General features: G+C 42.0%; 1 protein-coding gene across 1 annotated transcript; it reads left to right on the forward strand.

The window, feature by feature from the left end:
* Positions 1-1,245: 1,245 nt before the first annotated feature.
* On the forward strand, positions 1,246-13,833 carry LOC110525634 (leucine-rich repeat LGI family member 3). The gene is made up of 9 exons (XM_021605937.3): positions 1,246-1,837; positions 3,286-3,357; positions 5,851-5,922; positions 9,578-9,649; positions 9,764-9,835; positions 10,031-10,200; positions 10,293-10,457; positions 10,635-10,725; positions 11,306-13,833. The coding sequence occupies exons 1-9, from the start codon at positions 1,629-1,631 to the stop codon at positions 12,033-12,035; spliced, it is 1,653 nt and encodes a 550-aa protein (XP_021461612.1). The 5' UTR covers positions 1,246-1,628; the 3' UTR covers positions 12,036-13,833.
* Positions 13,834-25,960: the final 12,127 nt, after the last annotated feature.

Genomic DNA, 25,960 nt, shown 5'->3' on the forward strand with positions numbered 1-25,960 from the left:
TCAGTTGCTGTAAATGTTTGCTGTTTTTGCAACCTGGTCTCAGAGCCAAACGAAACATACCTTACGTATGATACCTACTAACGGTCTAGTTACTTTAGACAGAGATGAAAACAGGGAGGTCTGGGAGGATGGGTGCTAACCCTTCCCTTTATTCTAAATGTAGCCCAATCACTTTACATGCTACATAAATTCACCTAAACTTTGTCGTTTTGGTTACCCTAACTTTCAATGTAAATTTCCCCCATAATTTATCTTTGTTGTTGCAGCTCAACAAGCAACCTGGTCTCAGAGACAGACATATAATATTTTACAACTGCTATTCCATTCATAATGTAAACTAACGTAACTCAATATATCATAGTAAATGGGGTGTCAGATTTACGTACACAATAATATGAATTGCCCTGAGACCACGTTGATTTAGCAGCAGTTGTAGTTAGTTGACATGGCAGTGTTTCTCGTCTTTTTCCTACCAATGTAAATGTTTCCTGATATGTACTGAATATTGATGCCCTATAGTTAAATTGTCCCTGGAGTGGAAATGGGATAGAATGGAGCACTGTTGAACACCACATAGAATTCCTCTATTATTGCCTGTCTGAAACAGAGCAGCGTGTTGGGACCTAGGCAACATGATAATTGTAGACAGTACCCAGCAGACTCAAAGGTGGTTGCTATCTGTTCGTGAAAACAGTGTTGATGTGTGGGAAAGCTGGCTGTGCCTGGCACTGCAGCTCTGTCTCCTCTCACGGCTGCCACCAAACTATTGGCTGCTGGAGCCACACAGCTCCATTATATGGCCAACAGCTCCACTGTGTGGGTATGCAACTCTGTTTTCCATATTTTCAGATTCTAAAGGATTCAATGGAATTCTATAGTTTCTAATATGGGTTGTTTATGCTCCGGAGCATCCTCCAGATCTGCACACGTTGGCCTACGTGTAAATACAAGTAAGAGGCCAAATGTGTTGTGCCTCCATCTGAAATCTGAACAAACTGTAAATTGCTGATTCATGTGATATACAGTACATGTTTTACAATACAAATGAACTTTCATATAAAAATATAACTTGGTAAAGTATTGTTTCAAAAGTCTTATGTCTGATTTTGGTGTCTGTATGCTGTCAAGCTGTGTGTGTCCGCGGCAGAGTGTGAAGATCCCAGAGCCTCCTCACCCTTCCATTCCCTCCCAGCTACTGCCCTTGTTGATCCTCTCCCCTCCCCCTGCCTGGCTGCCTCTCTGGCCATATTTTTAAGGCTTCTGTGAGATAGTAAATAATTCAGTCAGATGTGCTGCGAACAGGTCCTAACACGGGGAATTGCAGCCTCACTCCCGCAGTCTGCGCTCTGACCGCAGCTCTAGGGAGAACACACACACATCCAGGGAAGCTGCAGAGCACACACACACACACACACACACACAGTGAATATGCCCCCTCTCTGGCTCTGCTCTCTCACTCTCTGATTCTCTCTCTTTTGAACTGCCTCTCCAAATCTTCAGTCATTTGATATCTCAGCATCAACACTACTACTGCTGCTGCTACAAGGTAACCAGAGAAAACACAACTTCTTGAGGCTCAGCAGTCTTTGTCACTAGTCCCTGTCCATCTGTCCATCAAAAGAGGAAATATGCTGGATGCCGGATCGAGAAGGGTCCCGGAATGGCTGAGGCTGTTGGCCGGCCTAAGTCTGCTTCTCTGCCTGGTGGGGGAGACAGGGGCCAAGAGGGTCCCCAAAATCCCCCGTTGTCCTGTCACCTGCTCCTGCACCAAAGACAGTGCCTTCTGTGTGGATACCAAGGCTATCCCCAAGAGCTTTCCCCCTGGGATCATCTCTCTGTGAGTACAACATTGATCACTCTGTCTGTTCCTGTATACTCTCTCTGCTTTTTGGTCTATTCCTTACATTTCATTCCAAAATGATAAAACCAGCTGTTGATAATGTACATAAAGACTTACTAGATGGAAGATCTGATGTCATGCATGGTTTTTACAGATTACTTAATAATTCATGGACTAGCCTATTGACCTTACATTAGGCTACACTTTTACAACAAGGTCATTTGGGCTTTTACAATATATTCTACTGTGTCTGGTTTCCAAAAGCTTATACTGTATAAAATCACTGATCCTTTTTTTGTAACTTCTTAAGTTATACCACGGTTATCTTTTCTAAACAACAGTGAACTGTGTCTCTGAAAATGCCATTATCAAGAGAGCAAGATGATGTTTGAGCTCCTCAAGAACGTGTGTCTGATTTTAAAGAGACTTCAGAGAAAGAAAGGAGCAGGTTCACCATGGCTTATGTGTTTTGATGGACAGGGCTAGGTCAGCCACGACATGCTAATGAAATATGACAAATGGGCACTTTGTGTCCCTGTGCCTCAGTCTCTCCTCATCCTTGGACAGAAGTCAGGGGGAGCTAGCAGAAATTAGACTACATTGATTGGAGTAGAGCAATGGGATGTGCCTTAGCCCTCCTGGGACTTCAGATTCACAGCAAAAGACATGCATGTCCTCCAAGGGATAGTAACCTTACAAAGGTTAGATAAATAGTGCACAGTAATTGTAATGACAATAATGTAATAGATTCTGTAGCATAGGACTCAGTATGGTTACATTTTAGTTATGTGTTTACTTTGATTTTTAGTTGATATTGACTCAATGTATTATCTTTCTGTAATTGAACATAATGTTCTTGTATTTAAATAGCTTGGGGAATTGAAGAGCACAAGCACTACAAGGTGGAGGTAGCCTCATTTTTAAAGTGATGAATACAGGAACCTGTGAATAAAGAAACTGTTTGTCCTAGTTTCAAAAGATTTCGCCCTCCTTGAAATTCAAAATGGTAATACAGATTGAACCGCATGAGCTCCTGGTAAAACATGCCGTTCTGCATGTTTAGTTCTGTCAATAGATTGACTGTGCCTGGGGACTAGGGAGGACATCCCCTTGCAGTCTCTGTCCACTCATATTGATTAGGTGGGATGCAGCACCAACATCCATCAGGCCCTAACAATTCTTATTTCTCCCCTTCAAATGTACAAAAACTAAAAGTCTGTGACCAGAATTCTTTTAACCAAAAGCTATGCTCATAAACATGTTATTCTCATGAATACATCACAAAAACATATGTGGCTGACTGGCAACATATACACATTTAGCGTGGAACAACAAGCCCTTGTTTACAATGGGGGTTGGATTTTATATGATAAGCATGATGACATTGACTTAATGTTAGTTGATAGAGCCTGGATGATAAGTTGACTGTTGTCTGTACTTCTCAGGACAATGGTGAATGCAGCCTTCACTACAATCCCAGAGGGAGCCTTCTCCCACCTGCACCTGCTGCAGTTCCTGTGAGTATTCATGCATGTCCCATCATTCTATCCTCACCCTTACTGTCTGAGGTAGAGGAATTAGAGCAGTCTCAACTTAACTTCTGTGGCTTGGGTCAATGAAAATGCTAAACATGTTCTCTCCAAAACACATCTTCTGTACAACAACAAAAATTCAGCTCGACCAATCTCGCTGGTTGTTTTGGAGGCAAATCAGGATAATAGATGTTGGAGGGCTAAACATATACAGTTCATTCAGAAAGTATTCATACCCCTTGACTTACTCCACTGTTTGTTGTGTTACAGTCTGTATTCAAAATGGAATAAATCAAGACAAATCTCACCCATCACCACACAATACCACACAATGACAAAGTCAAAACATGCTTGTAGACATTGTAGCATATTTATTGAAAATTATATAGAAATATCTCATTTACATAAGTTTTCACACCCCTGAGTCAATATTTTGTAGAAGCACCGTAGGTGTCGATTACAGCTGTGCGTCTTTTTTTGGTAAGTCTTAGAGCTTTGCACACTTGGATTGTAAAATATTTAAGTCATTATTCTTTTTAAAATGGTTCAAGATCTGTCAAGTTGCTAGAAAGCCATTTTCAAGTCTTGCCATAGATTTTCAATCCAATTTAAGTCAAAACTGTAATTAGGCCACTGGAATATTCAATGTCATCTTGGTAAGCAACTCCAGTGTAGATTTGGCCTTGTGCTTTAGGTTATTGTCCTGCTGAAAGGGGAATTCATCTCCCAGTGTCTGATGGAAAGTAGATTGACTCATGATTTTCTCTAGAATTTTGTCTGTGCTTATAGCTGTTCCATTTATTTTCATCCTATTTCCATTTAATTCAACCTTAATCCTTGGCAATGACAAGCATACCCAAAACATGATGCAGCCACCACCATGCTTGAAAATATGACGAGTGGTTCTTAGTAATGTGTTGTGTTGTGTTGGATTTATCGCAAACATAACACTTTATATTCAAGGCAAAAAAAGTGTATTTCTTTGCAACATTTTTTGCAGTATTATTTAAGTGCCTTGTTGCAAACAGGATGCATGTTTTAGAATATTTGTATTCTGTACAGGCTTCCTTCTTTCACTCTGTGGAGTAACTACAATGTTGTTGATCTATCCTCAGTTTTATCATATCACAACCATTAAACTGACAATTGGCCTTATGGTGAAATCCCTGAGCAGTTTCCTTCCTCTCCGGAAACTGAGTTAGGAAGGACGCCTTTATCAGTGGAGGCTGCTGAAGGGAGGATGGCATACTAATGTCTGGAATGGAATGGCATCAAACACATAGAAACCACATGTTTGTTTTTGATACCATTCCACCCATCCTGCTCCAACCATTACCAGGAGCCCGTCCTCCCCAATTAAGGTGCCACCAATCTCCTGTGTCCTGTATCTTTGTAGTGACTGTGTGTCCATCCAAAGCCAAATTAATAACTTCGCCGTGCTCAAATGGATGTTCAGTGTCTGCTTTTTTATTTTTTACACATCTACCAATCGGTACCCTTCTTTGCAAGCCATTGAAAAACCTCCCTGGTCTTTGTGGTTGAATCTGTGCTTGAAATGTACTACTCGATTGAGGGACCTTACAGAGATAATTGTATGTGTGGGGTGCAGAGATAGGGTAGTCATTAAAAAATAATGTTAACCACTTATTAAACACAGAATGAGTCCATTCAACTTACTATGCGATATGTAAAACACATTTTTACTCCTGAACTTATTTAGGCTTGCCATAATAAAGGGGTTGAATAATTAATTGTCTTGAGTTGATATTTCAGCTTTACATTTTCTATTAATTGTTTTTAAAAAATCAACAAAATTTCACTTTGAAATTATAGGTTATTCAGTGACACAAAATATACATTGAATCAATGTTTCATTCAGGCTGTAAAACAAAATATGGAAAAAGTTAACTTAAGAGGTGTGAATACTTTCTGAAAGGAACTGAAACTAGATAAGATGTACAAGTTGTGAAGTAACATTTGTTCAACAATACAATCACTATAAATCTCTTGAAATAAACTGTTATTGAAAACAGTGGTGACATGGCATTAGTAAAGTGGCTCTGTATCAGTGTCATCACCCATGACTGACTCCCTTCAGTTCTCTTCTATTTAAACAATGGCTTATCTGTTTACGCAGATTCAGTGGAGTGTGTGTGTTAAGATTAAGTGGTTTCAGTTTATATTAAGGCCAACCCATACTATGTATATTGAATACTTGATCACTGCCTTTAAATTGAGTAATTCTTCCTATGTCCACTCCACACAAATTCAAGTGATTTTTTTGTTACTGGAGGAGATGCTTTGTACAGTAATTGTGTCCATTTGCAATCAAGTGTAAATAAATACACATTTACAGTACCGGTATTGAGTAAGATGTCTTCTAACCTCTCCAGCAGTATTTGTCTGGACATTAAATGGAAAGTGAAACATTTAATTACAGTGTTTTGTAAACCTCTCCCTTTCTCTACATTTCTGCAGTCTTCTGAACTCCAATACCTTCACTGTGGTGGCTGATGATGCCTTTGCAGGTCTGGCACACCTGCAGTACCTGTAAGTGTCCCACTTTGTGCCTTCATTCAGTCTCTCTCTCTCTCTCTCTCTCTCTCTCTCTCTCTCTCACTCTCACACACACACACACACACACACACACACACACACACACACACACACACACACACACACTTGAAGTCGGAAGTTTACATACACGTACGATGGAGTCATTCAAATTCATTTTTCAACCACTCCACTCCGCATCTACTTTGTGCATGACACAAGTAATTGTTCCAACAATTGTTTACAGACAGAATATTTCACTTATAATTCACTGTATCACAATTCTAGTGGGTTAGAAGTTTACATACATTAAGTTGACTGTGCCTTTAAATAGCTTGGAAAAATCCAGAAAATGATGTCATGGCTTTAGAAGCTTCTGATCATCATTTGAGTCAATTGGAGGTGTACAGTGGGGCAAAAAAGTATTTAGTCAGCCACCAATTGTGCAAGTTTTCCCACTTAAAAATATGAGAGAGGCCTGTAATTTTCATCATAGGTACACTTCAACTATGACAGACAAAATGAGAAAAAAAATCCAGAAAATCACATTGTAAGATTTTTAATGAATTTATTTGCAAATTATGGTGGAAAATAAGTATTTGGTCAATAACAAAAGTTTCTCTCAATACTTTGTTATATACCCTTTGTTGGCAATGACAGAGGTCAAACGTTTTCTGTAAGTCTTCACAAGGTTTTCACACACTGTTGCTGGTATTTTGGCCCATTCCTCCATGCAGATCTCCTCTAGAGCAGTGATGTTTTGGGGCTGTTGCTGGGCAACACAGACTTTCAACTCCCTCCAAAGATTTTCTATGGGGTTGAAATCTGGAGACTGGCTAGGCCACTCCAGGACCTTGAAATGCTTCTTACGAAGCCACTCCTTCGTTACCTGGGCGGTGTGTTTGGGATCATTGTCATGCTGAAAGACCCAGCCACGTTTCATCTTCAGTGCCCTTGCTGATGGAAGTAGGTATGGTGTTCTTTGGATGCAACTCAGCATTCTTTGTCCTCCAAACACGACGAGTTTAGTTTTTACCAAAAAGTTCTATTTTGGTTTCATCTGACCATATGACTTTCTCCCAATCTTCTTCTGGATCATCCAAACTTCAGACGGGCCTGGACATGTACTGGCTTAAGCAGAGGGGCACGTCTGGCACTGCAGGATTTGAGTCCCTGGCGGCGTAGTGTGTTACTGATGGTAGGCTTTGTTACTTTGGTCCCAGCTCTCTGCAGGTCATTCACTAGGTCCCCCTGTGTGGTTCTGGGATTTTTTCTCACCGTTCTTGTGATCATTTTGACCCCACGGGGTGAGATCTTGCGTGGAGCCCCAGATCGAGGGAGATGATCAGTGGTCTTGTATGTCTTCCATTTCCTAATAATTTCTCCCACAGTTGATTTCTTCAAATCAAGCTGCTTACCTATTGCAGATTCAGTCTTCCCAGCCTGGTGCAGGTCTACAATTTTGTTTCTGGTGTCCTTTGACAGCTCTTTGGTCTTGGCCATAGTGGAGTTTGGAGTGTGACTGTTTGAGGTTGTGGACAGGTGTCTTTTATATTGATAACAAGTTCAAAAAGGTGCCATTAATACAGGTAACGAGTGGAGGACAGAGGAGCCTCTTAAAGGAGAAGTTACAGGTCTGTGAGAGCCAGAAATCTTGCTTGTTTGTAGGTGACCAAATACTTATTTTCCACCATAATTTGCAAATAAATTCATTAAAAATCCTACAATGTGATTTTCTGGATTTTTTTTCTCATTTTGTCTGTCATAGTTGAAGTGTACCTATGATGAAAATTACAGGCCTCTCTCATTTTTTTAAGTGGGAGAACTTGCACAATTGGTGGCTGACTAAATACTTTTTTGCCCCACTGTACCTGTGGATGTATTTCAAGACCTACCTTTAGACGCAGTGTCTCTTTGCTTGACATTATGGGAAAATAAAATAAAAATCAGCCAAGAACTCCGAAAAAAAATTGTAGACCTCCACAAGTCTGGTTCATCCTTTTGAGCAATTTCCAAATGCCTGAAGGTACCACGGTCATCTGTACAAACAATAGTACGCAAGTATAAACACCATGGGACCACGCAGCCGTCATACCGCTCAGGAAGGAGCTTATGTTTTTGGCTAAGGTGTATGTAAACTTCCGACTTCAACTGTATATGCTCAACAAACATTATATCTGAAAGAATGAGGAAGTGGTGTTACAATGAAAGATTACTATGGTGTCCAGTCCTCAGCCAAACAAGGAAAGCTCAAGTAACATTGAATATTGTACCTCCTCCTACCAGAGACTAGTCTCCCTTCCTTTGTGGGGCCTGATAAAGCTGAGCATGCCGTTTTGTTAATTGACAGGAAGTTGCTGATGCCATCGCATTTGCTGCTTTCCATGTAAGCAATGCATTAGGCTCCATAAAGTGATTGTGTGGCTCTGGCTCTGGCTGCAGCCCAGCCCCAGGGCTCTGCAGCACCCAGCCAGCTCTACCCGAGGTGGCTCCTCATTGTGAATGCTAATGAACTCATATCTTCATATCCAGTGCTGCTCCAAATGGGAGACTGACTGCAGGCTGGCTGAGCTCACACAGTGTAGCCCTGGGATGCCTCACACATCCAGAATGAAGACAGAGAATGCACCTGTAGCTAATTGTCACTTGTGGTTATCTTTCATCATTCCATCAACTAAAATTATAGATTCATCATCCTAAAATAAGGAGATGTTGGTGATATGATGAGAAATTCTCATGTGTGCATTGTTTTGTAGAGATTAATTGTGGTTGTCATTTGTGTAGTACAGGTAGTTCACAGAGCTATGTTTGCATTAGTAACTTAAGCCAAATATTGTCCAATCGACAACTCGTTTGATAGTTGGCAACATTTGCACAGTAGCATTCTTTTAGTTTCTAAGTGGCTCAGTTCAATGTCCAAACAGGGCTCAGACTATATTTATTCCTGAACCCATGTAGAGGCACCCTACTAACTATCTGATGACAGGGCAGTTTTGCCTATAAGTCATTTCTCGATTTTAAGTATACCCAAGAGACGTACACCTGCTACGTTACCTCCATTAGAAAAATGTGAGCGGATGATTAATGGTTGTTTTGGACGCTTTGCACCATAGCCAGTAAAAGATTCCCTCCCCCTCTTTTCCTTACAACTTGGCTTATCCTCAAGGTTAGTCCCGCTCTTACTGCAGACAGTCCAGCCAGCAGACAGGTCCGTTCCCATTATAGCTGCTTAAGATTCAGGAAGCATTCCCTGGAAGCTAAATGAAATCTCTCAAAGTTTGCAGGACATGTTCCCCTTAGTAACAGGCTTTTAAAGTAAATAAATAAGGGAAAGACGGAGACACAATCAGGTTCAATAAGACAAATATCACACTCTGAATATGGAAAACAAGGCTGTGTACTGTCCATGAGTGACATGGCAATGTATTTAAATGGTCTTGATTAAATTACAGTACCAGTCAAAAGTTTGGACATAGATTCATTCAAAGGGTTTTCTTTATTTTTTTTTACTGTTGTGAAGACATCAAAACTATGAAAAAACACATGGAATTATAAACAGACTGGTACTGTATGTTAGCAAATGATCCCCAGTTCTACCACAAAGCATGTTTTCTATTATAAGTATCTTGATTATCATGATTGCTTTCATCAGATTTGTAGAGAACAATGACGTTCAAGCCCTGTCAAAGCATACCTTCAGAGGGCTTAAATCCTTGACTCACCTGTGAGTATATATTCTGACTTTTTCTCTGTAAATATCAATGGAAGAATACTTGTTACGTATTGCATGGACATGTTATGATTATTATATATTTTATCTTATCTCTGTCTCTTGTAGTTCTCTGTCAAATAATAACCTGCAGTTCCTTCCAAGAGAACTCTTCAAATATCTTGATATTTTGACAGACTTGTAAGTACACTACTTTTTGAAAGGGACACGTTAGCCTTATCATAGGTTTCATCTTGTGATATGTTTTTGAAGTAACTAAGTTTTCACCATGTTATTACAACTTTATTCAGCGCTGTAACTGAAAATGCGCTACCAAGAATCCTTATGAGACAGTTTTGTAAGAACTGTCATTCTATTGTTCTATGTGTTACCCAGAGACCTGCGGGGTAACTCGTTCCGCTGTGACTGTAAAATCAAGTGGCTGGTGGACTGGATGGAGAAGACCAACACCTCTGTCCCTGCCATCTACTGTGCCAGCCCATTTGAGTTCCAAGGTCGCAGAATCCATGATCTCACCCCACGAGACTTCAACTGTATCAGTGCAGGTTTGCCCCAAATCATCTTGAAATGAATTTCACAGGACAGCAAGGCACTTAATTGATAGAATGATCATCCTCATCTCTCTCTTCCCCTGTAGACTTTGCCGTTTATGAGACTTTTCCCTTCCAGTCTGTGTCAGTGGAGTCCTATGAATTCAACAACAATCAGTTTGTGGCCTTCGCCCAGCCTGATACTGGGTTCTGTACACTGTTTGTATGGGATCATGTGGAAATGGTCTTCCGGATGTACCATAATATAACAGGTTAGTTTCTTCTTTGACTTAAGCCTTTTTTAATATAACAAATCATGCCACAAGACAACCAATGCATTCAACTGTTATCACTTAATTATAGACCAAGGGGTTTTACATTGTATCTTTAAGTACACAGAGATTGAATTCAGCTAAACCTGCTGCTTTCTGCTTCTTTGTTTCTCCTAGCTCGCTCCGCTGTCTACTGCAAGCCTGTGGTCATAAACAACACTCTTTACATGGTTGTGGCTCAACTTTTTGGAGGATCCCACATCTACAAGTGAGACTTATTCCAATTCTTTATCAAAGGCAAATCATTGTAATTGATTTGTTAATTTTCTTAGCCATTGGCGCTTTTCCATTAAGACTTACCCACACACCAGCGGGCCACCAGTTTTTTGTGTTAATGTAAGCTCTGGTGTAATTGTGTTTCCATCAGAGTATGACACTTAAGACTTCCCACTGGGCACAGACGTCAATTCAACGTTGGTTGAACGTAATTTCATTGAATTTACGTGAAAACATAGTTGATTCAACCAGTGGCGAGCACAATCAACAACTTATGCATAATTCAAGACTGTTGATTTGTGAGGTGTTAAAGTTCACAGTTATCAAGTGTTATGTAAATGACAGCTGAAAAGTACCAGCCGCCTGGCTTGGCCCCAAGTTAGAACAGGTCTGCCAGAGCCATGGCCCAGTGAGGCACGGGTGCCAGCCTTTGTGGATAGAAGCAGAAAAGTCTGAACCTTTTGGGTAAAAAACTGGGGTAAATCCTTATTGAAAATGTGCCAAAATTGTGTTACGATTAGATGTTTGTGATGATGATTTTGGGATGGCTGACCTGGTTGACACCTTTTCAGGTGGGAAGAGGACCCACAGCGATTTGTGAAGATTCAGGACATTGACACCACACGTGTGAGGAAACCCAACTTTGTTGAGACCTTCCAGCTGGATGATGAGTGGTACTTTGCCGTGGCAGACAGTTCCAAGGCAGGCTCTACGAGCATATACCGCTGGAACAGCAATGGTTTCTACTCCCACCAATCCCTTCATCCCTGGCATCGTGACACCCATGTGGAGTTCCTAGATGTGGAAGGGAAGCAGCGTCTCATTCTCTCCAGTGCCTCTCAGCCCCCAGTGGTTTACCAGTGGAACCGCAGCCTGCGCCAGTTTGCCTTTCATTCCCAAATCACTGAGACTTTCGACGTGCAGATGGTCAAGCATTTCTGGGTGCGCAACGTTCTCTACCTTTGCCTTACACGCTTCATTGGTGACTCCAAGATTCTCCGATGGGAGGGGCAGCGCTATGTTGAGATTCAGACCCTGCCCTCACGTGGCTCCATGGCTGTGTATCCATTCACTGTGGGCCCCCGACAGTATCTTCTCCTAGGGAGTGATTTCTCCTTCTCTCGAGTTTACCTGTGGGATGACCTCACCCAGCGCTTCCAGCCCTTCCAGGAGCTCAACATGAGAGCACCCCGGGCCTTCAGCTTGGTGTCTGTGGACAACAAAGACATGCTGCTGGCAGCCAGCTTTAAAGGCAACACCCTAGCCTACCAGCACCTAATAGTGGATCTCAGTGCCAAATAGACCAATCCAGCTGAATCTACAGTATGAGACCATTCATTAATCTGTGCTGTTCTTGTGGAGAAGCAATCTAAGCCATGCAACTAAATGCCTGTTAAATTGGCAAAACAAAATGTAATAGTACTAATGAACAGGAAATGCATGATATCTTCTGATATGTCTGAATCAATTAAAACTGGATGTGTAATGACAGAACATATCACCATAACTAGTACATCACTATGCAACATCACTACTTACTTGACCTACCATTAATTTATGCTCTGTGGAAAATATACTTGGAGGTTCCATTGCAGATATAGTACAAATATAAGTAACATCAGATTATGTGAAAAGCATGTGCATCTACTGAACTTTTCTATTGGATGTTTCAAATCCTTTAATTCATGAATATCAATATAGGAAAATAATTGTTCACATCAAATAGTTGGACATTCTATGAAATGATAGCTAAGATATTTTGTTCAAAGCAATACTGTAATCTGCATGCCATAATGTTCTCTTAACAGTAGATAATCTTTTATAAAATGATTCTGTGTACATTTTATATTGCATCAAGGTAATAATAGCAATACGTGTTAATAAGTTTTGCTCTGTTGATCCTGAATGATACCAATATATTTTTGTTGAATTACAATGCATGTGCACATGTACAGATTTCCCTAAATAAATGTTTGGTTAACTGAATAGGACTGGAAGGTTGTCAAGCTCCTGTCATCACCGTGTGTGTGTGTGTGTGTGTCTGTGTATATTATATATATGGACAACTACTCATTCCAGGGTTTTTCTTTATTTTGACTATTTTCTACATTGTAGAATAATAGTGAAGACATCACAACTATGAAATTACACATATCGAATCATGTAGTAACAAAAAAAGGGTTCAACAAATCAAAATATATTTGACATTCTTCAAAGTAGCCACCCTTTGTCTTGATGACAGCACACTCTCGGCATTCAAGCTTTGGACTGGTACTGTATATATTTTTTAAATATCTACAAGCCTGTTTTTGCTTTGTCATTATGGAGTATTGTGTGTAGATTGATGAGGCGGGAAAAAACAATTCAATCCATTTGAGTAAGGCTGGAACGTAACAATGTGGAAAAAGTCAAGGGGTCTGAATATTTTCCGAATGCACTGTACAATACTGTTCATTGCCTTACATTTGTTTTGGACTTGGGGACTGTGAAGAGACCCCTTGTGGCATGTCTAGTGGGGTATGTCTGTCAGAACTGTATGTTATTTTCAACAAAGTAATGTTTCTCATACAAACAAGAAGTGATGTAGTCAATCTTTCCTCTACCTTGAGCCAAGAGAAACAAATGCATCTTGTTGATATGAGTCCTCTGTGTGAATGCTGCTCACATTTATATAACCAGGCAATACTCAAGATGTGATCAAACCAGAGCCTGCAGTACTTGTTTGGTTGAATGTGTTGTTGAAAAAGCAGAGCACATCTTTATCATAGTCATAATTGTCCCCATCTTTACAACAACAGAATCAATATGCTTTGACCATAACAGTTTACCTTCTAAGGTAAAACCAATAAGTTTAGTCTCCTCTACTTGCTCAACAGCCACATTAATCATTATCATACTCAGCTGAGGCCAATACTTATGGAATTATTTGTACCAAATACAATGCTTGTGGTTTTGGTGCATGCTTATTGATAACTGGAAGAATGCATCAAGTGCAGCGCCTGGATGCTGCTCATTACAGGTCATTGTAAATAAGAATTTGTTCTTAATTGACTTACCTGTATAAATAAAGGTGAAATAAAAAAAATGAAATCTAAAAATATCTTCATAAGAATCACTACAGAACGTTTTGTATGATCTCTTATTGGCCTACACTATTTTAAGCCCAGCCTTTGGAACCCTGACTTTTCTGGATATAGCTATTATATGGTCACTACATCCAATTGGTGTGGACAACGCTTTAGAAAAAAGTTCTCCAGCATTAGTCACATTATGTCAAAAATAAAATAACTTGTTTCAACATTATTCTTCGAATAGCCTATACCGGTATATACACATTGTTAGTAGGATATTATGAGTGTTGTGATTGTATGGTTCACTACTGTATTTGACACTTACCACCATAGAAGGGGGTATAGTGTGAGCAGAGTCTGAATTACGGGCGGCCCAGGGGCGTCTCAGACCCCCTGAATGAGTCACGAGTCCCCGTAAATGCAACAAAGTAAAAAGAAAATTGGGGATGGGTCTCTAAATAATACTAATTTAACCATTGGGTCGTTTCACCTCAAAAAGCACAAAGAGGATTTTGACACCCATCATCTCAGATTGTTCTGAAATCGATTCTGTAGTTAGTAACAAATACGATTAGCATTCCTGAATTCACAATTTAAATTTATAGGATTCAGATAATGTTGTGATCTATTTATTAAACACAAGAGACCAGCAAAATGGATAAAAGTGTGGTGGTATTGCAGGAACTATGGCAGCTAGTGGTCAAAACCTGGTACTTTCACACTACTTTATGGTAAATAATGCAAGCGACTTCCAATTACTAATTTCTCAGAACAGGGGGAAAAAACATCACCAGATTCATAGGGAATACATTACATCGTATGGAGAAGCAATACTCCAAGCCGCAGCTTCATACTACTTGTCAAACAGAGAACTGAAACTGTATACTGGTTGATGGAATGGAATGGAATGAGTTGTGCAGGGAGCTTATTGGCATTTGACAAAAAATGTATTCCTCATGTCTTACTCACTGGTAGGAAAAGGTTTGGTCCAAATCGGATATTCGGTACTATATTTATTGAATATGATCTGAATCCTATCAATTAAAAAAAATGGCAAAATTGGGTGTAATCAATCTCCGGAATACATTTTAATTTCAACAAAATTCTGTTTCAGGAATGCCAATCTTGTTTGTAACTACAGAAACAATTGCAAAACAATCTGAGATGGTGGGTGTCATGGCTTGCTGAAATGACATGGAACAACTCCATATGTTTCAAATGCAATTTGTATGGATACAGTGGTAAATTAGTGCCTGTCATACGTGTTACCCTGAATCAACAACATAAGTGTTCATTAATATTACAGGGCTCCAGAGTAACATTTTCCCTGGTGTCACTAACTTTTACAGTTGGTAGCACCAGCCCATAATTTGGTTGGATGGACCAAAGCATGAGTAATGATCTTATAAAGGCATACAGAGTGCTTTATTAAGAAGTATAATAAAAAAAACCTACTGAGATATTCAAGTAACAAGTGGTTTCAATTAACACGTCCAAGCAGGAATGCAAGATATGTTGATGTGCAACATCATCCAGCGATTGTCATTAATTTTTACTATAGTTGCTATATTTCACTATCAAAATAGGGCTCCAGAATTTTCTGATTTTTTTATTCAATAGAGATAAATTACATATACTGAACAAAAATATAAATGCAACAATTCCAAGGATTTTACCGAGTTACCGTACATATAACACAACAACATTATCCCGGAAACACTAGACTCACTCCAATTGGCATACTGCCCCAACAGATCCGCAGATGACGCAATCACACTCCACACTGCCCTTTCCCACCTGGACAAAGGGAACATCTATGTGAGAATGCTGTTCATTGACTACAGCTCAGCGTTCCACACCATAGTGCCCACAAAGCTCATCACTAAGCTAAGGACTCTAGGACTAAACACATCCCTCTGCAACTGGATCCTGGACTTCCTGAAGGGCCACCCCCAGATGGTAAAGGTAGGCAACAACGCATCTGCCACGTTGATCCTCAACACGGGGGCCCCTCAGGGGTGCGTGCTTAGTCCCCTCCTGTGCTCCTTGTTTACCCATGACTGCGTGGCCAAGCATGACTCCAACACCATCATTAAGTTTGCTGACGACACAACAATGAGACAGCCTATAGGGAGGAGATCAGAGACATGGCAGTGTGATGCCAGGACAACAATCTCTCCTTCAACGTCAGCAAGATAAAGGAGCTGATCGTGGACTACAGGAAAAGGAGGGCTGAGCATGCCTCCATTCTCATCGATGGGGCTGTAGTGGAGAGGGTCGAGAGTTTCAAGTTCCTTGGTCTCCACATCACCAACAAAGAGGGCATAACCTGAAAGGCCGCTCAGCAAGGAAGAAGCCACTGCTCCAAAACTGCCATAAAAAAGCCAGACTACAGTTTTCAACTGCACACGGGGACAAAGATCGTACTTTTTAAAGCAATGTCCTCTGGTCTGATGAAACAAAAATAGAACTGTTTGGCCATGATGACCATTGTTATGTCTGGAGGAAAAGGGGGGAGGCTTGCAAGCCGAAGAACACCATCCCAACTGTGAAGCACGGGGGTGGCAGCATCATGTTGTGGGGGTGCTTTGCTACAAATCAAATCAATTTATATAGCCCTTCGTACATCAGCTGATATCTCAAAGTGCTGTACAGAAACCCAGCCTAAAACCCCAAACAGCAAGCAATGCAGGTGTAGAAGCACGGTGGCTAGGAAAAACTCCCTAGAAAGGCCAAAACCTAGGAAGAAACCTAGAGAGGAACCAGGCTATGTGGGGTGGCCAGTCCTCTTCTGGCTGTGCCGGGTGGAGATTATAACAGAACATGGCCAAGATGTTCAAATGTTCATAAATGACCAGCATGGTCAAATAATAATAAGGCAGAACAGTTGAAACTGGAGCAGCAGCACGGCCAGGTGGACTGGGGACAGCAAGGAGTCATCATGTCAGGTAGTCCTGAGGCATGGTCCTAGGGCTCAGGTCCTCCGAGAGAGAGAGAGAGAAAGAAAGAGAGAAAGAGAGAATTAGAGAGCACACTTAAATTCACACAGGACACCGAATAGGACAGGAGAAGTACTCCAGATATAACAAACTGATCCTAGCCCCCCAACACATAAACTACTGCAGCATAAATACTGGAGGCTGAGACAGGAGGGGTCAGGAGACACTGTGGCCCCATCCGAGGACACCCCCGGACAGGGCCAAACAAGAAGGATATAACGCCACCCACTTTGCCAAAGCACAGCCCCCACACCACTAGAGGGATATCTTCAACCACCAACTTACCGTCCTGAGACAAGGCCGAGTATAGCCCACAAAGATCTCCGCCACGGCACAACCCAAGGGGGGCGCCAACCCAGACAGGAAGATCACATCAGTGACTCAACCCACTCAAGTGACGCACCCCTCCTAGGGACGGTATGAAAGAGCCCCAGTAAGCCAGTGACAGCCCCTGTAATAGGGTTAGAGGCAGAGAATCCCAGTGGAAAGAGGGGAACTGGCCAGGCAGAGACAGCAAGGGCGGTTCGTTGCTCCAGAACCTTTCCGTTCACCTTCCCACTCCTGGGCCAGACTACACTCAATCATATGACCCACTGAAGAGATGAGTCTTCAGTAAAGACTTAAAAGTTGAGACCGAGTTTCTCACATGGGTAGGCAGACCATTCCATAAAAATTGAGCTCTATAGGAGAAAGCCCTGCCTCCAGCTGTTTGCTTAGAAATTCTAGGGACAATTAGGAGGCCTGCGTCTTGTGACCGTAGCATACGTGTAGGTATGTACGGCAGGACCAAATCAGAGAGATAGGTAGGAGCAAGCCCATGTAATGCTTTGTAGGTTAGCAGGAAAACCTTGAAATCAGCCCTTGCCTTGACAGGAAGCCAGTGTAGGGAGGCTAGCACTGGAGTAATATGATCAAATTTGTTGGTTCTAGTCAGGATTCTAGCAGCCGTATTTAGCACTAACTGAAGTTTATTTAGTGTTTTATCCGGGTAGCCGGAAAGTCGAGCATTGCAGGAGTCTAACCTAGAAGTGACAAAAGCATGGATTATTTTTCTGCATCATTTTTGGACAGAAAGTTTCTGATTTTTGCAATGTTACGTAGATGGAAAAAAGCTGTCCTTGAAATGGTCTTGATATGTTCTTCAAAAGAGAGATCAGGGTCCAGAGTAATGCTACAGGAGGGACTGGTGCACTTCACAAAATAGATGGCATCATGAGGAGGGAAAATGATGTGGATATGTTTAAGCAACATCTCAAGACATCAGTCAGGAAGTTAAAGCTTGGTTGCAAATGGATCTTCCAAATGGACAATGACCCCAAGCATTCTTCCAAAGTTGTGGCAAAATGGCTTAAGGACAACAAAGTCAAGGTATTGGAGTGGCCATCACAAAGTCCTGACCTCAATCCTATAGCATATTTGTGAGCAGAACTGAAAAAGAGTGTACGAGCAAGGAGGCCTAGAAACCTGACTCAGATACACCACTCTTTCAGGAGGAATGGGCCAAAATTCACCCAACATATTGTGGGAAGATTGTGGAAGGCTACCCGAAACGTTTGACCCAAGTTAAACAATTTAAAGGCAATGCTACCAAATACTAATTGAGTGTATGTAAACGTCTGACCCACTGGGAATGTGGTGAAATAAAAGCTGAAAGAAATCCTTCTCTCTACTATTATTCTGACATTTCACATTCTTAAAATAAAGTGGTGATCCTAACTGACCTAAGACATGGAATTTCTACTAGGATTAAATGTCAGGAATCGTGAAAAACTGAGTTTAAATGTATTTGGCAAAGGTGTATGTAAACTTCAGACTTCAAGTAATCTGTACTTATTATTTTCTGGAAATAATGTATAGGCGAGCCACCAATATAATTGATCCAAGAAACAAGAGGGGAGGGGAAACCCTGCCTAGAGGAAAGAACTTAGATTTGGAAACAATGGTGGAGTAAATCCGAGGGGATTGTATAAGCATGAAACTGTATAAAAGGAGTGGACTGAGACTGAGTCCAGCAGTTGCTCCATGGACCAACTCGGCTTGTTACTTTGTAATAAAGTCTATTTGAATTCACAGGCTCCGGTATCTGAGAGATATTATTGAACCAATATTTCCACGACGCTACTTTCTGTTTATTATATATGCATAGTCACTTCACCCCTACCTACATGTACAAATGACCTGAGAAGCCCCTGACTGAAGTGTGCAGTTCGGGGCCGGACTCAATGTGGGCGGAGTCAAACGTTGGGGCCAGGCTCAATGTGGGCGGAGTCAAACGCATTTAACCCTTCCTGTCTCCTTAAAGGTCTCCCAAGTTGAGGTAAACGTTGAAGGTATCAACGTCAAAGAAAGCAAATCTTAATCGAACCTGACCTACATGGATAAAAATATAAACCATGGAAGCAAGTGAGGAAACCATGGGAGTAAATGTTTGTATATGACCAACTACCGCACCGATGTTAGCATAGCGTTAATTAGCACCCATTTGCACGTGAGCTGTCCAATTGCTCACAATGAGGGAATCTTATTTGGACAAATTTGCCTACTTGAGCAGTAAGCCTAGGTTTACATGTACAGATATGTTATCGATTTGATGATTGATTTTCTGTGTTTCTTCAATGTATGACTCATTGTGTTTGGCTGGCTCTAAATGTGTATCATTGATGCCATTCCCTTAGTCACACATTACGAGTCTACACAGTATATACCATAATGAAATCACCTGGTCCCAACATACATGGTAAGTCAAGAAAAGTCATTGTAACTTGTCCACACTGCAAACTGAAGTTAAATAAGAAAAAATTCAAAACACATTTACGAAGAAAGCATACACATTGCTTTGAAACAGTGTCCAAGGAAAACATTTTGGCATGTGAGTGCATTGGTGAGAAATGGTTCCACTGAACTGTACCATTTGATTGTCATTATTTTATTAAAAATTGTGCCTTGTTTACACCACAGGGTCTACCAAAGCAAGGTTTCTCAAACAACTGTTGGGTGTTTGTTTTGATGGTAAGATGCTGGCTATTCAGTATAGTATATTAGTCCTATTTTCTGTTATAACACATGAAAAGTTATTATTATTTCTGTGCTTGCAGCCTGCAAAGCACACTATTGTTATTGTTCATACTTTTTCTTCTTTATTATTCTTGACACTTTTTGGGTCCTATTTCATACAGTTTTTACACTGCATACATAATTAATACACCAACCTCCTGCAGAGCTGGATGCTACATCCTGTAATATATTCCTGCGGGGTTGGGGGGGGGGGGGGGTGGGGGGTATTATTTACTTTTATCATTATTGTTATCATAACTATCAAACTTAACAACCTACTCTTTCTTAACTTACAGTACGCTCTGTACATTGTAATGGGAGCACAGTGTGATTTCACTGGGGTATGTATAAATTATGAAATTCTCATCACTAGTGGATATGTTTTTTGGGATCCCCATCCGATTGTGTGATTTTACTTTTCAAAGGAAAACATGCAGCAAATTAGGCGACGGTGGTGCCTAGTTCTCCTGCAGAACTTTCCAATTCCGTAAGTCTTGAACATTATAAAAACATTTCCTTAAAATCACTTGCTTCACTGTAGCCAGACTGACCTGAATACTACAAAAAGAAAACCAGCCCCATCGCAGACCATGATGTCTTGCTCCCAGACAAACTAAACAACTTCTTTGCTCGCTTTGAGGACAATACAGTGCCACCGACACGGCCAGCTACCAATTGAGACACAGCAAACAATGCACACAATTAAGATATGAAACAATGAATACCCACAAAATGGTGGGAGATTTTTGGAGAGACATGTGCCTTGTGCATCTGAGCCACAATCCCTATATTCTTGGACAGTGGCATCCCTGCGTTCTCCTCAATGGATTAGTCCACTGAGGCAGGCTATCACCCCCTCCAGGTGTCGCTTATTTCCCTCAAATATGTGCTCCAGGACATGCTAAACTGTTTTGTGTTCATTTACCTTGACGACATCCTGTTTTTTCCCAATCTGCCCAAGTACATGTACTTCATGTCAGACAGCTCCATCAGCGCCTCCTGGAAAAGCAATTGTTTGTGAAAGCCGAGAAGTGTGAGTTCCACCGCTCTTCTATCACCTTTCTGGGATATGTCATTGCTGAGGACAATGTTCAGATGGATCCTGGAAAGGTGAAAGCAGTGGTGGATTGGCCTCAACCAACGTCCAACGTCGACAAAGCCTTTGTGGACCTGAAGCATCGGTTCACAACAGCATCCATCCAGACCCCTCGTAGCAATTTGTGGTGGAAGTTGATGCTTCGGATGTTGGAGTGGGGGCCATCCTGTCCCAGCGATCTGTCCAGGACCAAAAGCTTCATTCCTGTGCCTTCCTGTCCCATCGTCTCAATCCTGCAGAGAGGAACTACGATGTAGGCAACCGAGAACTCCTGGCGGTTAAGATGGTGTTGGAAGAGTGGAGGCACTGTCTGGAAGGAGCAGAACAGCCATTCTTGGTCTGGACCAACCATAAAAACTTGGAATTTCTCCGTACAGCCAAGCGACTCAAGTCCAGGCAGGCCAAGTGGGCCCTCTTGTTTGCCAGATTCAACTTCACCATTTCCTACTGCCTAGGGTCAAAAAAATGTGAAGCCTGACACTCTCTCCCACCTATACAGTTCCTCTGCCACACCCTCGACCTCTCCCTACCTCATGCCTTGCTGCCAATGTGGATTGTGGTATTGAGAACCTGGTTCGCGAGGTGCAACGCTCCCAGCCTGGACCTGAAGGGCCCGTCTAACCGGCTGTTTGTCCCTAACTCAGTCCGGTCACAGGTCCTGGAATGGGCTCATTCCTCCAGGCTGACCTGTCATCCAGGGTACCGTCGTACACTAGCCTTCCTCCGACATTTTTTCTGGTGGCCCACAATGGTTCCTGACGTATCTGCCTTCGTCATGCACAGTGTGTGCTCAGAACAAGACTCCACGGCAAGCTACTTCTGGCCTCCTTCAGCCACTACCGGTCCCTCATCGTCCCTGGTCTCAGATCTCTGGACTTTGTCACTGGGCTAACGCCGTCTGATGGCAACACTGTCATTCTGACGGTCGTCGATCAGTTCTCCAAGGCCACCCATTCCATCTCTCTCCCCAAACTACCCTCTGCCAAGGAGACAGCCCAGCTTATGGTGCAGTGTGTCTTCCGTCTCCATGGACTCCCAGTAGACATGGTCTCCGATCGGGGTCCTCAGTTCTCGTCTCAGTTCTGGAAGTCATTCTGCACTCTTATTGGGTCGTCGGCCAGCCTGTCATCCAGATTCCCGCAAGCTGTCTCCCCATTTCATTGAGTCCTTTTCCCATCTCTAGAGTCCTTAGTTCCACTGAAGTCCGTCTTGTGTTACCCCGTACCCACCCTACTTTCCATGTGTCCAGAATTAAGCCTGTGTCTCACTGTCCTTTGACTTCTGTTTCCAAGCCCATCCCTCCCCACGGGTATCGATGGCTATCCAGCGTATACGGTGAAATGCCTCCTGAGGGTTTGACCACGGGGAAGGGGCTTCTAGCACCTGGTTGACTGGGAGGGTTATGGCCCGGAGGAGAGGTGCTGGGTTCCTGCTAAAGACATCTTGGACCAGGCCCTCTTCACCGATTTCCACCGCCGACATCCCGGTCAGCCAGGTATGCACCCAGGTAGGACGCCTGTACACGACCAGTCTCTTGCCTACCCCTTTTGGATTAATAAACATTGAAAGACTCCAGCCATCTGCCTCCTGTGTCTGCATCTGGGTCTCGCCTTGTGCCTTGATACAGGCAGAGCCCCACCTGTGCATTCAGAAAGCATTCAGACCCCTTGACTTTTTCAATATTTTCTGACTTTACAGCCCTATACTAAAATGTATACAATTAATTGTTTTCCTCATCAATCTACACACAATACCACATAATGACCAAGTGAATATACAGTGCCTTGCGAAAGTATTCGGCCCCCTTGAACTTTGCGACCTTTTGCCACATTTCAGGCTTCAAACATAAAGATATAAAACTGTATTTTTTTGTGAAGAATCAACAACAAGTGGGACACAATCATGAAGTGGAACGACATTTATTGGATATTTCAAACTTTTTTAACAAATCAAAAACTGAAAAATTGGGTGAGCAAATTTATTCGGCCCCTTTACTTTCAGTGCAGCAAACTCCCTCCAGAAGTTCAGTGAGGATCTCTGAATGATCCAATGTTGACCTGAATGACTAATGATGATAAATACAATCCACCTGTGTGTAATCAAGTCTCTGTATAAATGCACCTGCACTGTGATAGTCTCAGAGGTCCGTTAAAAGCGCAGAGAGCATCATGAAGAACAAGGAACACACCAGGCAGGTCCGAGATACTGTTGTGAAGAAGTTTAAAGCCGGATTTGGATACAAAAAGATTTACCAAGCTTTAAACATCCCAAGGAGCACTGTGCAAGCGATAATATTGAAATGGAAGGAGTATCAGACCACTGCTAAAGTATCAGTATCAGACCACTGTTAAAAAAGTTTGAAATATCCAATAAATGTCGTTCCACTTCATGATTGTGTCTTACTTGTTGTTGATTCTTCACAAAAAATACAGTTTTATATCTTTATGTTTGAAGCCTGAAATGTGGCAAAAGGTCGCAAAGTTCAAGGGGGCCGAATACTTTCGCAAGGCACTGTAGGTTAAGACATTTTTCCAAATAAAAAAATTGAAATACCTTATTTACATAAGTATTCAGACCCTTTGCTATGAGACTTGAAATTGAGATGTTTCTACAACTTGATATGAGTCCACCTGTGGTAAATTCAATTGATTGGAAATGACTTGGAAAGGCACACACTTGCTATATAAGGTCCCACAGTTAACAGTCATAACAAAAACCAAGCTATGGGGTCAAAGGAATTGTCTGTAGAGCTCCAAGACAGGATTGTGTCCCCAAGAACACAGTGGCCTCCATCATTCTTAAATGGAAGAAGTTTGGAAACACTAAGACTCTTCCTAGAACTGAGCAATTGGGGGAGAAGGGCCTTGGTCAGGGAGGTGACCAAGAACCTGAAGGTCACTCTGATAGAGCTCCAGAGTTCCTCTGTGGAGATGGGAGAACCTTCCAGAAGGACAACCTTCTCTGCAGCACTCCACCAATCAGGCCTTTATGGTAGAGCGAACAGATGGAAGCCACTTCTCAGTAAAAGGCACATGACAGCCTGCTTCGAGTTTGCCAAAAGGCACCTAAAGGACTTTCAGACCATGAGAAGCACCATCCCTACGGTGAAGCATGGTGGTGGCAGCATCATGCTGTGGGGATGTTTTTCAGCGGCAGGGACTGGGAGACTAGTCAGGATTAAGGGAAAGATGAGCGGAACAAAGTACAGAGATCCTTGATGAAAACCTGCTCCAGAGCGCTCAGGACCTCAGACTGTGCCGAGGGTTCACCTTCCAACAGGAGAATGGCCCTAAGCATATAGCCAAGACAACACAGGAGTGGCTTCGGACAAGTCTCTGAATGTCCTTGAGTGGCCCAGCCAGAGCCTGGACTTGAACCCGATCTAACATCTCTGGAGAGACCTGAAAATAGCTGTGCAGCGACGCTCCCCATGGGTGGATCTACAGAGAAGAATGGGAGAAACTCCCCACATACAGGTGTGCCAAGCTTGTAGCGTCATGCCCAAGAAGGCTTGAGGTTGTAATCGCTGTCAAAGGTGCTTCAACAAAGTAATGAGTAAAAGATAGGAATACTTATGTAAATGTGATATTTCATAACATTTGCAAAAATTTCTAAAAATGTGATTTTGCTTTGTCATTATGGGGTTTTGTATGTTGATGAGGGGGGAAATGATTTAATCCATTTTAGAATATGGCTGTAACGTAACAAAATATTGAAAAAGTGAAGGGGTCTGAATACTTTCCGAATGCACTGTGTGTGTATATATATACAGTGCCTTGCGAAAGTATTCGGCCCCCTTGAACTTTGCGACCTTTTGCCACATTTCAGGCTTCAAACATAAAGATATAAAACTGTATTTTTTTGTGAAGAATCAACAACAAGTGGGACACAATCATGAAGTGGAACGACATTTATTGGATATTTCAAACTTTTTTAACAAATCAAAAACTGAAAAATTGGGCGTGCAAAATTATTCAGCCCCTTTACTTTCAGTGCAGCAAACTCTCTCCAGAAGTTCAGTGAGGATCTCTGAATGATCCAATGTTGACCTAAATGACTAATGATGATAAATACAATCCACCTGTGTGTAATCAAGTCTCCGTATAAATGCACCTGCACTGTGATAGTCTCAGAGGTCCGTTAAAAGCGCAGAGAGCATCATGAAGAACAAGGAACACACCAGGCAGTTCCGAGATACTGTTGTGAAGAAGTTTAAAGCCGGATTTGGATACAAAAAGATTTCCCAAGCTTTAAACATCCCAAGGAGCACTGTGCAAGCGATAATATTGAAATGGAAGGAGTATCAGACCACTGCAAATCTACCAAGACCTGGCCGTCCCTCTAAACTTTCAGCTCATACAAGGAGAAGACTGATCAGAGATGCAGCCAAGAGGCCCATGATCACTCTGGATGAACTGCAGAGATCTACAGCTGAGGTGGGAGACTCTGTCCATAGGACAACAATCAGTCGTATATTGCACAAATCTGGCCTTTATGGAAGAGTGGCAAGAAGAAAGCCATTTCTTAAAGATATCCATAAAAAGTGTTGTTTAAAGTTTGCCACAAGCTACCTGGGAGACACACCAAACATGTGGAAGAAGGTTCTCTGGTCAGATGAAACCAAAATTGAACTTTTGGCAACAATGCAAAACGTTATGTTTGCCGTAAAAGCAACACAGCTGAACACACCATCCCCACTGTCAAACATGGTGGTGGCAGCATCATGGTTTGGGCCTGCTTTTCTTCAGCAGGGACAGGGAAGATGGTTAAAATTGATGGGAAGATGGATGGAGCCAAATACAGGACCATTCTGGAAGAAAACCTGATGGAGTCTGCAAAAGACCTGAGACTGGGACGGAGATTTGTTTTCCAACAAGACAATGATCCAAAACATAGAATGGCCAAGTCAAAGTCCAGACCTGAATCCAATCGAGAATCTGTGGAAAGAACTGAAAACTGCTGTTCACAAATGCTCTCCATCCAACCTCACTGAGCTTGAGCTGTTTT

The sequence above is a fragment of the Oncorhynchus mykiss genome, chromosome 6 (assembly GCF_057628025.1).
Source record: "Oncorhynchus mykiss isolate SJ-2025 chromosome 6, ASM5762802v1, whole genome shotgun sequence".
In the NCBI taxonomy this organism is placed as follows: Eukaryota; Metazoa; Chordata; class Actinopteri; order Salmoniformes; family Salmonidae; genus Oncorhynchus; species Oncorhynchus mykiss.